Genomic DNA, 12,448 nt, shown 5'->3' on the forward strand with positions numbered 1-12,448 from the left:
ATGGATTTTTGTTGTACCTGTTCCATGTGATTCTTTTTGTATTTTTTTTTTTTTTTTTTGTAATTTAGGTTTTGTAATTTAGAAATTCTGCCATGAGGCAACCTCTAAGGCTAAATATCGTAGTTGAACGGCTGAGATAGATTAACATCTTCAACTACCGGGCGAGTTAGCCGCGCGGTTAGGGGGCGCGCAGCTGTGAGCTCACATCCGGGAGATAGTGGGTTCAAATCCCACTGGCGGCAGCCCTGAAGATGGTTTTTCGTGCTATCCCATTGCCACACCAGGCAAATGCTGGGGCGGTACTTACTTAAGGCCACAGGCGCTTCCTTCCTATTCCTAGGCTTTTCTTGTACCATCGTCGCCACAAGACCTATCTGTGTCTATTATTATTATTATTATTATTATTATTATTATTATTATTATTATTATTATTATTATTATTATTGCTATTGGCTTTACGTCGCACCGACACCGATACCCTCTCTGGGCCCAATTTGTGATTTTACAATTTAGTACTCAGGGGTAACTAGTACCCAAACTACTGGGCCTTCGTGGAAAAGAAAGCAGGTTAAATACTGGCCCGAACACAAAATGAATGGAGGCGTACACTTGCGCTCCTAGACAATTACATATAAAACCTAATTGGTCTCTCGGCCCGATGATGCAGAGGATAATCCCAAGCTACTGAGATGACTAGAATGGAGGTTAATCTAACACTTTACAGAAAAGGGAAAAGGTTACAACATCATAGTCACCTCAAACTAAGTTGAAGGTGAACTCGAGAGGGTAACGCACTCTCTATCCCCGGTTTACAGTTTTAGACTGTATGAAATTTTACATTAGCAAGAAGAAATTTACATTTTAGAAATCACACGGTTACATGGTTAAAGTTTAGAACCTTCCCCTCGGATAAGTTTGCGGAGACAGCTACAAAGATAGAGGATTGCTGGCCATTACCTGGGCTGATGTTTTTCTTGCCGAAGAATGAGGCACTCCGCCTCCTGTCTTAACACACACACACTCAGAAATACGTCGATCAGTAAGACAAGGGAACTTGAAAAGCCGCAACTTACATATCCGAGGGGACTGTTCGAGAGGGTTCTGGACTAAATCCGGATATACCCTCTCATTTTTATTGGCAGAATCAAAAGTTACACCCAAAAACCAAAAGAAGCCTGTGATAGGCTGAAAAATAATTACAGAAAAAATTTGATTGGCCAGACACCAAAGCTAGCGGGAAGAGAATGAAGTGTTGCAAACCATGAAATATACAAAAAAAAAAAAAAAAAAAAAAAAAAAAAAAAAAAAAAAAAGAAAGAAAGAAAGAAAGAAAGAAATAAAGAAAGATAATTTACATGAGAAAACCTATACACACAAAATTTCTTTCAATAACAAATCATTCGCCCTTGCACCAGAGTGTGTGACTTCAATTTTTTTAGAGACATCTATGGAGAAAAGGTCAAACTTCTTGATGTACACCAAAACAAAACAAAATAAATCCAATCAATTTAGGTAACTTAGAAATGACAAACTTCTCAATTATTCAGTAGTGACATCTTGTGATTAATGTCCCAACTTCATGTAGTAGCAGTTTCACGTTTTGTTTGAGAAATAGAGTTTTTTAAGGCGCTTCTTTTGAATGTGCGGAGTTGAGGTTTATCTCCCGGTACAATAATAATAATAATAATAATAATAATAATAATAATAATAATAATATTTTTTTGCTAGTTGCTTTACGTCGCACCGACACGGATAGGTCTTATGGCGACGATGGGACAGGAAAAGCCTAGGAATGGGAAGGAAGCGGCCGTGGCTTCAATTAAAGTACAGCCCCAGCATTTACCTGGTGTGAAAATGGGAAACCACGGAAAACCAACTTCAGGGCTGCCGACAGTGGGGTTCGAACCCACTATCTCCCGGATGCGAGCTCACAGCTGAGCGGTCCTAACCGCACGGCCAACTCGCCCGGTATTATTATTATTATTATTATTATTATTATTATTATTATTATTATTATTATTAATATAAATAGCGGTAGCAGAGAGAAGTCTGACTTATCACATTGATATTCGTTCTACAGACCTACGTTATGCTCTAAATGATATGTGGGATCCTCACTTTCTTTCTATCCACCACAATTACGTCCCGTCTCTTCATTTTTGCGGCTGGGTGGCCTTTCGCTCATCGACAACTCAGCCGGACAAGGAACAATAAATAGGCAGACGCCTAGTTGGCTGTCGCCTCCCCGCTCAACTATGTATTCTTGCCTCATTCAAAACGTGGGCCCAGGGATCGACGAATCCAGTCTTTGCACCATCCTCCGTCAAGCCGGTTTCCCAGTCCAATTTACTATTCGACTCCGGGACAGACCCACTCCTGATGCTTCCCCTTCAACGGGGGTTTTGGCCTATTTCCGGGACGCCGATTCAACAAGAACCTTCATTGTCAAGGGTTTGATCATCGGCAACAAGCTTCATGAAGTGGTCCCTACTCCAGAACATCTTTTAGAACCAACGTACTTCGATCTTAACCCCCGCACTGTCACACCACATACCTCTCAGCAGTCCCTCCCGCCCCCCACCACAACCACGTCCACCATCATTCCTACTACCACTACCACCTTTACCACTTCCCCTCAAGACCTCTTGTCTACTACTCTCACTACCACGATTAGTCACTCCTCTCTTATCATGTCTACACCCACCACCTCCTTATCTGCTTCCCTACTCTCTCCCCAACAATCCCCTGCCAACCCCATAGAAGCCGCCCCCACAGCTCAGTCAGCTTTTGCAGACAACGCCGCCACTACAACCTCGTGATGATGATTTCTTTCTTTCTTTCTTTCTTTCTTTCTTTCTTTCTTTCTTTCTTTCTTTCTTTCTTTCTTAATCTGTTTACCCTCCAGGGTCAGGTTTTCCCTGGAACTCAGCGAGGGATCCCACCTCTACCGCCTCAAGGGCAGTGACCTGGAGTGTGAGACATTCGGTCAGGGGATACAACTGGGGAGAATGACAAGTACATCGCCCAGATGGCCTCACCTGCTATGCTGAACAGGGGCCATGTGGGGGGATAGGAAGATTGGAAGGGATAGACAAGGAAGAGGGAGGAGGCGGCCGTGGCCTTAAATTAAGTACCATCCCGGCATTTGCCTCCAGGAGAATTGGGAAACCACGGAAAACCACTTCTAGGATGGCTGAGGTGGGAATCGAACCCCCCTCTACTCAGTTGACCTCCCGAGGCTGAGTGGACCGTTCCAGTCCCGGTACCATTTTTCAAATTTCGTGACAGAGTCGGGAATCGACCGCTAACCACTACACCACAGATGGAATCCTCACAGCGACATAAACTCGCCTGCTTCCTTCATGAGACTAGCTGGAGGAAAGTAAAGGAAGCATGCGCAGCCCGACTCCGCCATTTCCCGAGTGACGTTATACGCGACCGCACTTCACAGATTAGGCTATGTTTTTTATTATTAAAAATTTATTTTACAATTTGTTTTACGTCGCACCGACACAGACCGGTCTTTTGGCGACGATTGGATAGGAAGAGACCATGAGTTATGTACCGGGCGGTACACCTCCGTTCCGCTAATTCACACATTGCGCCAGTTGAAACTCCTCTACTGGAGGAAGCCTGAACTTTAACTACACTGTTAATTCTCAAGTTTCTCAGAAGATGTCCCTACTTGTAAATTTTGAAGTGTTCTGAACTGTGTCGTTTTCGATGTATTTTTGTTTTCCCTGTAGCAAGAAGTGTGAACATTCTCTTCTAGATGGCACCTCTTAAGAACTACAATTGTGCACTCTAGTGCGAAGTGAAGGAACTTTTCTTTGAAGAAATTTTGTAGTCATAAGTTTGCTCTTTGTTAAATTTCTTTCTGTCATTGTTTGAGTTGGCAATGTTAATCCGTTCGTTCCGCCAGTTTTGAAATTAGCCAATCCCGAATTTCTCTAATTAATTTTCCACCAATCCTGGTTTTCTTCTTCAGTTTTGACATGTAATCTTTTGGCCGTCCAATAAAATGCTTGTGGACGGGTGTTATCATTCATGAAAGGTCTCGAATGTTCTGCGAGGGTATATAAACTGCTGATTTTCGGGTCTCTGCGCCACATCAGTAACATCTATCATAGTGTAAATTATGCAGCAGGGGGCGGGAAGCGCCTCTTTCGTCGGGCAGCTGTTCTTCAATAAGCAGTTTAACTCTCGGGGCAGGTTCGATACCTTTTACCATGTAACTATCCTCTAAAATGTAAAAGACTCTTGGTATAAATTCTATCTCTTTAAACTACAAATTGGGATAGAGAGTGCCTAACCCTCTCGAGCTCCCGTTCATATTGTTTTTGAGGTGACTACGTTTTCTCAACCATTTTTCTTCGTTTTGTAATGAAATAAGTTTTCCTATCGTGTCACCTCCGTAGAATGGGATTAGCCCTTGCATAAGCGGCCTAGGGCCAAATTAGGTTTTAATAAAGTGTATTAGGAGTGCAAGTACGCCTCCTCTCAAATTGGTATTTTGGGGCCATGCCATTGACCTGTTTCTTTACTTAATAGGCCTCAGTAGGTTGGGTATTCTTACCGCTGTGTTATTGTACTTGGAGGACAGCTTGAATGTGGAGTTTGGTGTGGCCTTTGATGGGCTTGAAATTTGAGAGCGAGTTGCTCTTTCTTAAAATTGGGTTTCTGTGTGCCTCGAGGAGGCTTTACCGTGTAATGGGGAGCAAGTGCTCCTGGGCATGATTGGGGTTTTCTTCCCCTTTGTGGAATCTTGTATATAAGTAATTTTGGGCTAATTGCTCAAGAATTGTGTGCCTGGCTCTCGGAGCCCAAATCCTGTAACACTGTAATTGTACATTCTCGATTCGTTGCTAGGCTACTGAGTACCTGTTATATTTGTTATTTCTTGATCTTGAAAAGAAAATATAACCTTGTTAAATTTTAAATTAACTTTAATTTCGTAGATTGAGTCCTATTCATCCCAGCACCTTCTTTCACCTCTAACTACCATGGATAACTCCGTAACAAGTGGTAGCAGAGCGTGGTTGAATGGATCTCTATTTAGCCCCTTTTGATAGCTAAACATTGCTTTGCTTTCGAACTCTAACACTTTTCTCAGTTGCTGGAATTTTTGGATTTTTTTTTTCAAAATTGTTTTGTCATCATGCCCGGCCCTCGCGATGTTCTCCATCTCAACTATTTGCGCAAAGAGGAGTTGATCTATGAATTAACAATTAGAAATGTGCAATCTGGAGGCACGGTTGCGGTAGACACCAATAAGCTTAGAGAGTCCCTTGATTTGCCCATTTCCATCCCCACTTTGGGAGAGAAAGAAATTGACGACTCTCTTTCCACGACAATACTACTGAGCTAGCATCTGTAGTTAGTTTTTTTGAAGAAAGTAACCCTTCTCCTAATCAAATTAAACGTGTGCAAGCAAGGTTACTTCATTTTTCTAATAGAGTTAACGATCTATTGTCTCTGAAGTTGAATGACATTCAAAGGAAGGAAGCTAGTGTGGTGCTTGAAAATCTTTCTGAATTGTCCAGTAAGGTTACCCAATTGTTAACTGGGGAAGTTACTCCCAAAACTGATCAACCCGCTACGGTAAACGTAGCCAGCGAGGACCGTTCTCCCACCGGGGAAGAAAGTACTAAATCGATAGGAGTTCAACCAACCTCTGCCCCATTAGACCATGAATCTGAACGACGTACCTCATTGAATAATGTACGTTCTGAATTAGCTTCTTCGCCACTCAAACCTTTACCTACTATGTCCGCCGGGTTCAGCAGCTTGCCTCATCCATTAGCAATGTTGCTCAGAGGTATTTCTAAGTTTTCGGTTAAGTCTACCAGTGAAGTTATTTCATTCTTAAGGTTTTTAGTTGTATTTCAGGATCATGCCCTTGTTTTTTCTCTTTCTCCGTGTCAAATTTTGCAGATCATTTATCCCTATGCAATTGGTGTTCTCTCAGACAAAATTGTTAGGGCAATAGCGGAACAGTCATCTATTGAAGATTTTCATGCACACCTTCTTGCAAATTTCATTCCTGCTCGTGCGAGGTCATCTCTGATTCAGAAGTACTATTACGAGTACAGGGACTGGATGAAAATCTTGCTGATTTCATACAAGACATTAAATTCTATACCAGGGTGTTTGCTCTTCACTTCCCGGAAGATCAGATTGTACAGGCCATTGTGGAAGGCATTTCTCCATCTTACAGATCATACTTGTGTTTTGCGTCGCGTCCGCAAACTTCTGCCGAGTTAGAGGCTATGGCCGTCTCCGCCGAAGGAGTTAGATACGCCGATACCTTGCGTGTCGCGAAAGAACCCCCTCCTTCTTTTAGTAATCCCCGGCCTCCACCTCGCCGACCAGTCACACCCCGTAAATGTTATGCTTGCGGGTCGCCTGACCATCTTCGCAACAAATGTCCATTGATCGGATCAAGTAGGACAAATAATGGAGCCAGTTCATCTCGAGGTTGTTTTAAATGCGGCGCGTTTTCCCATATCGCCAAGAATTGCCCAAATTCTAATAGCACCCCCTCCTGCTCAACTTCTGGTGCAACCTCCACCAACAATCATAAGTGATTAGGGGCTTTGGCTGAGTCGGCGAACCCTTCTTCTCGAGGCTCAGCCCCAAGCAATCATGTCGAAATTTCAGGGAAAACTCTGTCTTCAAATTTATCCTTTGAAGGTCCCAAAGAATGTCTTAGGATTGCGGCGGATACCCCCGCACCCGTGCCTTTTCTTAAAATTGAGTTAAATAATGAACCTGTAACAGCTCTATTAGACTCTGGCAGTGTTTGTTCTATTATTTCGGCTGAATGGTATTCGAAATTGAAATCTGTTTGTAAGCTTCCTGACTATTGTTTGTCTTCGGTTCAATATGTTTCGGCTAATTGATCTCCATTAGAAATTTTAGGCTCCTTAAATGTCAAAATTCGTATTTCTAAATTTACTTGGAAGGTTAAATTGTTTGTGGCTAAGCATTTGTCTTGCCCCATTATATTGGGAGCCGACTTCATGTCCCATACTGGTCTTGTGCTCGATCTTCAGAGTAAGTCGTGCACTTTCAAATTTGCTTCTAATTGTAAAATCCCGTTGTTGAAGTGTAATTCTGTATCGTGTTCATCTATTTCGCCTACCCAGGATGAGATGTTGTTAGACCTTAGACATCTACCTGAGGAGCAGGCTGACAGTATTCCTAAGTTGTGTCAGTCGTTTCCAGAGGTGTTCTCTGATACTCTTGGTGTTACTGACCTTATTGAATACAAAATTGAGGTCACGGATTCGATTCCGGTCCGTTTTCCACCTTATAGGCTATCTCCACCTAAAATGAAGTCATTGAAAGAAATCATCGATCAAATGTTAAAGGATGGTATTATTAGGCCCTCTAAGTCGGCGTATTCTTCGCCTATTTTTCTAGTCCCGAAACCCCAAGGTGGCTTCAGGCCTGTCATTGATTATAGGGCTCTCAATCGGAAGGTGGTGTTACAATCTGTGCCCCTACCTGACCTTCATTCTTGTTTTTCATGGTTTCGTAAAGCTAAGTTCTTTACCATCTTGGATCTAAATCAGGCCTATAATCAAATTCCTCTGGCTGAAGAATCCAAACATCTTACAGCGTTTGCCACGGATTGGAATTTGTATGAATACAACCGCGTGCCTTTCGGGCTCCCACCGGAGCAGTTGTGCTTACGAGGCTACTAGATAGGGTCTTCTCCGACATCAAATTCGAGTACTTGTACCACTATCTTGATGATGTCGTCGTATTTTCGGAGACTTTTGAAGAACATCTAGATCATCTAAAGGAAGTTCTCAATCGCCTTCGTAAGGCTGGGCTAACTGTGAAATTGTCCAAGGCCGCCTTCGCTAAACCCTCTATGTCATTCCTAGGGCATATTGTCTCGCCCGATGGTGTCGCAGTCGATCACTCTAGAACACAGGCCATCCGTGATTTCAAGCCTCCCAAGGACATCAAAGGTATTGCCAGGTTCATTGGTATGGTGAATTTCTTCAGGGAATTTATTCCTAACTTCGCTAATAGGGCGGCGCCCTTGAACCTTCTTCGTAGGAAAGGCATCAAATTCGAGTGGGGGCCTTCGCAACAAGCCGCTTTTGAAGACCTGAAATTAGCTCTTTGTAATGCCCCTGTCCTTGCTATGCCAGATTTCTCGAAGAAATTCATCGTCCAAACCGACGCGTCGTCGTCGGCGGTAGCTGCAGTCCTTCTTCAAGAGACTGAACTAGGGAGGCGACCCATCGCCTATGCCTCTAGGACTTTATCGGCTCAAGAAGCCAAGTATTCCATCTATGAGCTCGAAGGTTTGGCAGTCTTATTTGCCTTAGAAAAGTTCCGTCTCTATCTGGAACATGTCAAATTCGACTTGGAGACTGATAATCAAGCCCTAAGCTGGGTATTAGGTAGGCCGCGTCGTACTGGTCGTATAACCCGGTGGGCCGTCCGAATTTCTGCCCTCCAATTTGACGTTAGGCATATCAGAGGTACTGAAAATGTTGTCGCAGACGGACTCAGCCGTATGTTTTCCAACGACGTCGAGACCCATGAACTGGTCGATAGTTCATCACCTCCCGTGTCCTTACTATCTGAGGTTAATGCCATCTTAACAGATGCTCCCATGCTCTTTAGGGATATTGAAAAATATCAACGTGAAGATCCAACGCTGGCTCCGATCATGGAAATCCTTTCTTCTGGGGAACATGTTGTCCCTTATGTACTGAGGAATGGTGTTTTATGTTGCCCTTCGAGGCATGATAAGATGATGAAAGTTGTAGTTCCAGCTGTTCTTGTACCAATGATCTTCAAGTACTATCATGAGACCCCATTAGGGGGGCATTTAGGCATCTTTAAAACCCGTGAAAAGATCCGTGAAATGTTTATCTGGAAGGGTATGGACGGTGAAATTCGTGAACTAGTAAAGGCTTGTAAATCTTGCTTGCTTAGTAAACCCACCATATCTACCAAGATAGGCCTTTTGTCCTCTCATCAAGCGTCGCGCCCAATGGAACGCCTGTATATTAATTACGTAGGACCCTTCCCCCAGTCAAAGGGGAATGCCAACAAGTTCATCCTTGTATGTGTAGATGGTTTTACAAGATGTTCTTGGTTATTCCCGACTAAGCTGGCTACAGCTCAGTCCACCATTACTTGTTTAAATTCAATCTTTGCTTCTTTTGGTCCGTGTCAAGTTAGAAGGAAGCGACCGTGGCCTTTATTAAGCTACGTCCCCAGCATTGCCTGGTGTGAAAATGGGAAACCACGAAAAATCATCTTCAGGGCTGCCGTCAGTGGGGTTCGAACCGGCTATCTCCCGGATGCAAGCTGATAACTACATGACGCAAACCGCACAGCCACTTGCTCGGTCCACAGATTCTGTATACAGATTTGAGTGATTATTGTTCTAAGGACGGTGTAAGTGGCTCAAAGGGTAGAGTGTATACCTTCTAATCCCAAGGTGGCGGGTTCGATGTCAACTCAGTTCGGTGGTATTTGAAAGCTCTCAAATAAGCCAGTTATATATTAAATCGTCCGACTCCATGGCTGAATGGTTAGCGTGCTGGCCTGTTGTCACAGGGGTCCCGGGTTCGATTCCCGGCAGGTCCGGGAATTTTAACCATAATTGGTTAATTTCGCTGGCACGGGAGCTGGGTGTATGTGTCGTCATCATCATCATCATCATCTCATCCTCATCACGACGCGCAAGTCGCCTGCGGGAGTCAAATCAAAAAGACCTGCATCTGGCGAGCCGAACCTGTCCTCGGACACTCCTGGCACTAAAAGCCATACGCCGTCGTCTTCACAGGCCATTGTTAGATGATACCACGTCGTACTCAGCAGCGAAACTCCGGCGTCAGACTAAAGTAGGGTCTAATAAGATAGTGCGGTATTTGAAATTCGAGTTAAGTCGTGGTTAAGAGAGTGCAAGACGTGTTAACTCGGGTGTAGGATGCTGCTGTGAGAATATAGCCATCCTCCTTAACGACCCGCCAACATGGTCAATTAGATTGATTTGTTCTAAGTGTATGAACTTTTTGATACAGAGCCTTGGATGGAAACAACGTGATACGGTTTTGTTTTTCAGTAGGACTGACAGAAAAGTTCAAGGTATTACTTACCGTTCCACAATCGGCCGTTTCTTGTCTCCAACATACTGCAAACCATGGATAGAAGAATTTTGACAGAAATCGTGTAGAAACGAATTCACTGAACAACACATCTTGCTGCGTGGCTGACGGTCCCTATAAACACAGTACAAGAGAAATAGTGAAATTAAATCTACCTTGCTGTCTTAACCTCTTCCACACAGGTAAAATCAAGTATTAAAAATAATGATAACCAACCTTCCGAGAGGATCAAATGGACACCATCTTTATATAAAACGTTTTCTTAGTTTTAGTTATATGAAAGATTTATCCTCGTTCTACGTGTGAGATGCAATGAAAGATTGAATTACCAGTTTTAACTTCTTCTTCTTCTTCTTCTTAATCTTTTTACCCTCCAAGGTTTGTTTTTCCCTCGGACTCAGCGATCCCACCTCTACCGCCTGAAGGGCAGTGTCCTGGAGCTTCAGACTCTGGGTCGGGGATACAACTGGGTAGAATGATCAGTACCTCGCCCAGGCAGCCTCACCTGTTATGCTGAACAGGGGCCTTGTGAGGGACGGAAAGGTTGGAAGGAATAGACAAAGACGAGGGAAGAAAGCGGCCATGTCCTTAAGTTAGGTACCTTAACGGCTTTTGCCTCGAGGAGAAGTGAAAAACCACTTGCAGGATGGATGAGGTGGGAATCGAACCCACCTCTAATCAGCTGACCTCCCGAGGCTGAGTGGACCCCGTTCCAGTCCTCGTACTACTTTTCAAATTTCGTGGCAAAGCCGGAAATCGAATCGGGGCCTCCAGGGGTGGCAGCTAATCACACTAACCACTATACTACAGAGGCGGCACTATCTTTAAATAAAACGTTTTCTTAGTTTTAGTTATATTAAAGATTTATCCTTATTATACGTGTGAGATGAAATGAAAGATGGAATTACCAGTTTTAACTACTTACAACAATGTAGGCATACTGTAGGCTACAAATTATATCCAATATGTGTCTATAAGGTCATACTGCTTTCATGCAACAACTGAGTTACAATTAATGTATCGTACGTGCGATGCACAGTGCTGTGTGTTTCACTGATACTATACCACTGTTTTGTCAGGGGATGTAATTTCTAAATGTCTATATGTTCCGGAAAAGAACGCTTGATACCCAGAACGTTTCTTTCCATGTGTATATATACACACACACAAGTAGCGCAGGATACACATATGACCACGACAGTTATCTGTTTTCACTTGGGGTGGGGGTGTCAGAGGAGACACACAACCCTACCAGAATTGGGGGAAAATGCAAAAATTACGAAAAAACTACGATTTAATTCCGGAATACTCTGGAAGCCCAGTACACGAACGAAGTATATGGAACCATTCCAACAGCGTGTACGACGTGTGTGTGATGTAACTCCAGCCAGATTTTCTGACTGGTCGAGCAGTTGGCGAACAGTCCACACGTGCGCTGTCAGGCGTCAGCTTTTCTGCCGATTTCCACGTCCTTCCAGATTTAGTCCGTTTATGTAGCCTACCATTCTGTGAGCGTCGCAGTGGGAACAGATTTTGTGGACAGCACCAGGGTATTTAATCGGCTCAGTTCAAGCACAGGCACCAGTCAATCAGTGTAAATTAGGCCTATAACATCACCCAGTGTTCTTAATTTATTCTTAAGTGTTAAGGTTCAAAGTGCCATGAAATTAATACGCTGTGACGCCGCCCTCGTTCGCAATTCAGTCTGGACTTTTAGTTCAATTTTATCAGATCGACACTGAAGACATAGAACATGGTTTGATGTGTACCTTTTTACCTTATACCGTATAGCATAATACAATACCATTTAAGGGTCGCATACCCACATTTTTGCCCCATTTTCAACCATAAGCCCTCCCCCTAAACACATAAAAGTCGCAGGTTTCTATATTTGAAAACTTGTGATAAAACTTGCAATGAGAAATCGTTTATAACTACTTTTCTGAAATACAGGTTTTTAAAACATAATTTCTTATAATAAAAACAATAAAACAACAAGATTTATTATAGACAACTGGTGGTACGTAAAATTCTTCAGTCAGTTCTTGTCGTTAACGTTCATAATAGTGAGTGAAAAAGAAGTCACAATACATATACAGTATATACATGTAATATATATATAAGCTGATAAGACTAACCAATGGAATCAAAAATATCAATGACATTTTAAAAACGTTTTACTATTTAACCACTACAAAGCTACATTTTCTTGTAATTTTATTATTAATGAGTACATATTGAATTTTACTGAGCTCAAGTTAAAGAAAGAGTTCCTATTTCAGTGTGTGGACTATGTTCCAGTA

At 42.9% G+C, this 12,448-nt stretch overlaps 1 protein-coding gene across 1 annotated transcript in view; it reads right to left on the minus strand.

Moving 5' to 3' along the window:
• The window catches only part of LOC136874553 (pickpocket protein 28), a 175,761-nt gene that overhangs the window by 148,289 nt on the left and 15,024 nt on the right, over positions 1 to 12,448 (minus strand). The window contains exon 2 of the mRNA XM_068227844.1: positions 10,137 to 10,259. Within this exon, the coding sequence (XP_068083945.1) occupies positions 10,137 to 10,237 (101 nt within the window). The 5' untranslated portion in view covers positions 10,238 to 10,259. The remainder of the gene's footprint in view (positions 1 to 10,136; positions 10,260 to 12,448) is intronic.

This window comes from Anabrus simplex, chromosome 5 (assembly GCF_040414725.1).
Source record: "Anabrus simplex isolate iqAnaSimp1 chromosome 5, ASM4041472v1, whole genome shotgun sequence".
Classification (NCBI taxonomy): Eukaryota; Metazoa; Arthropoda; class Insecta; order Orthoptera; family Tettigoniidae; genus Anabrus; species Anabrus simplex.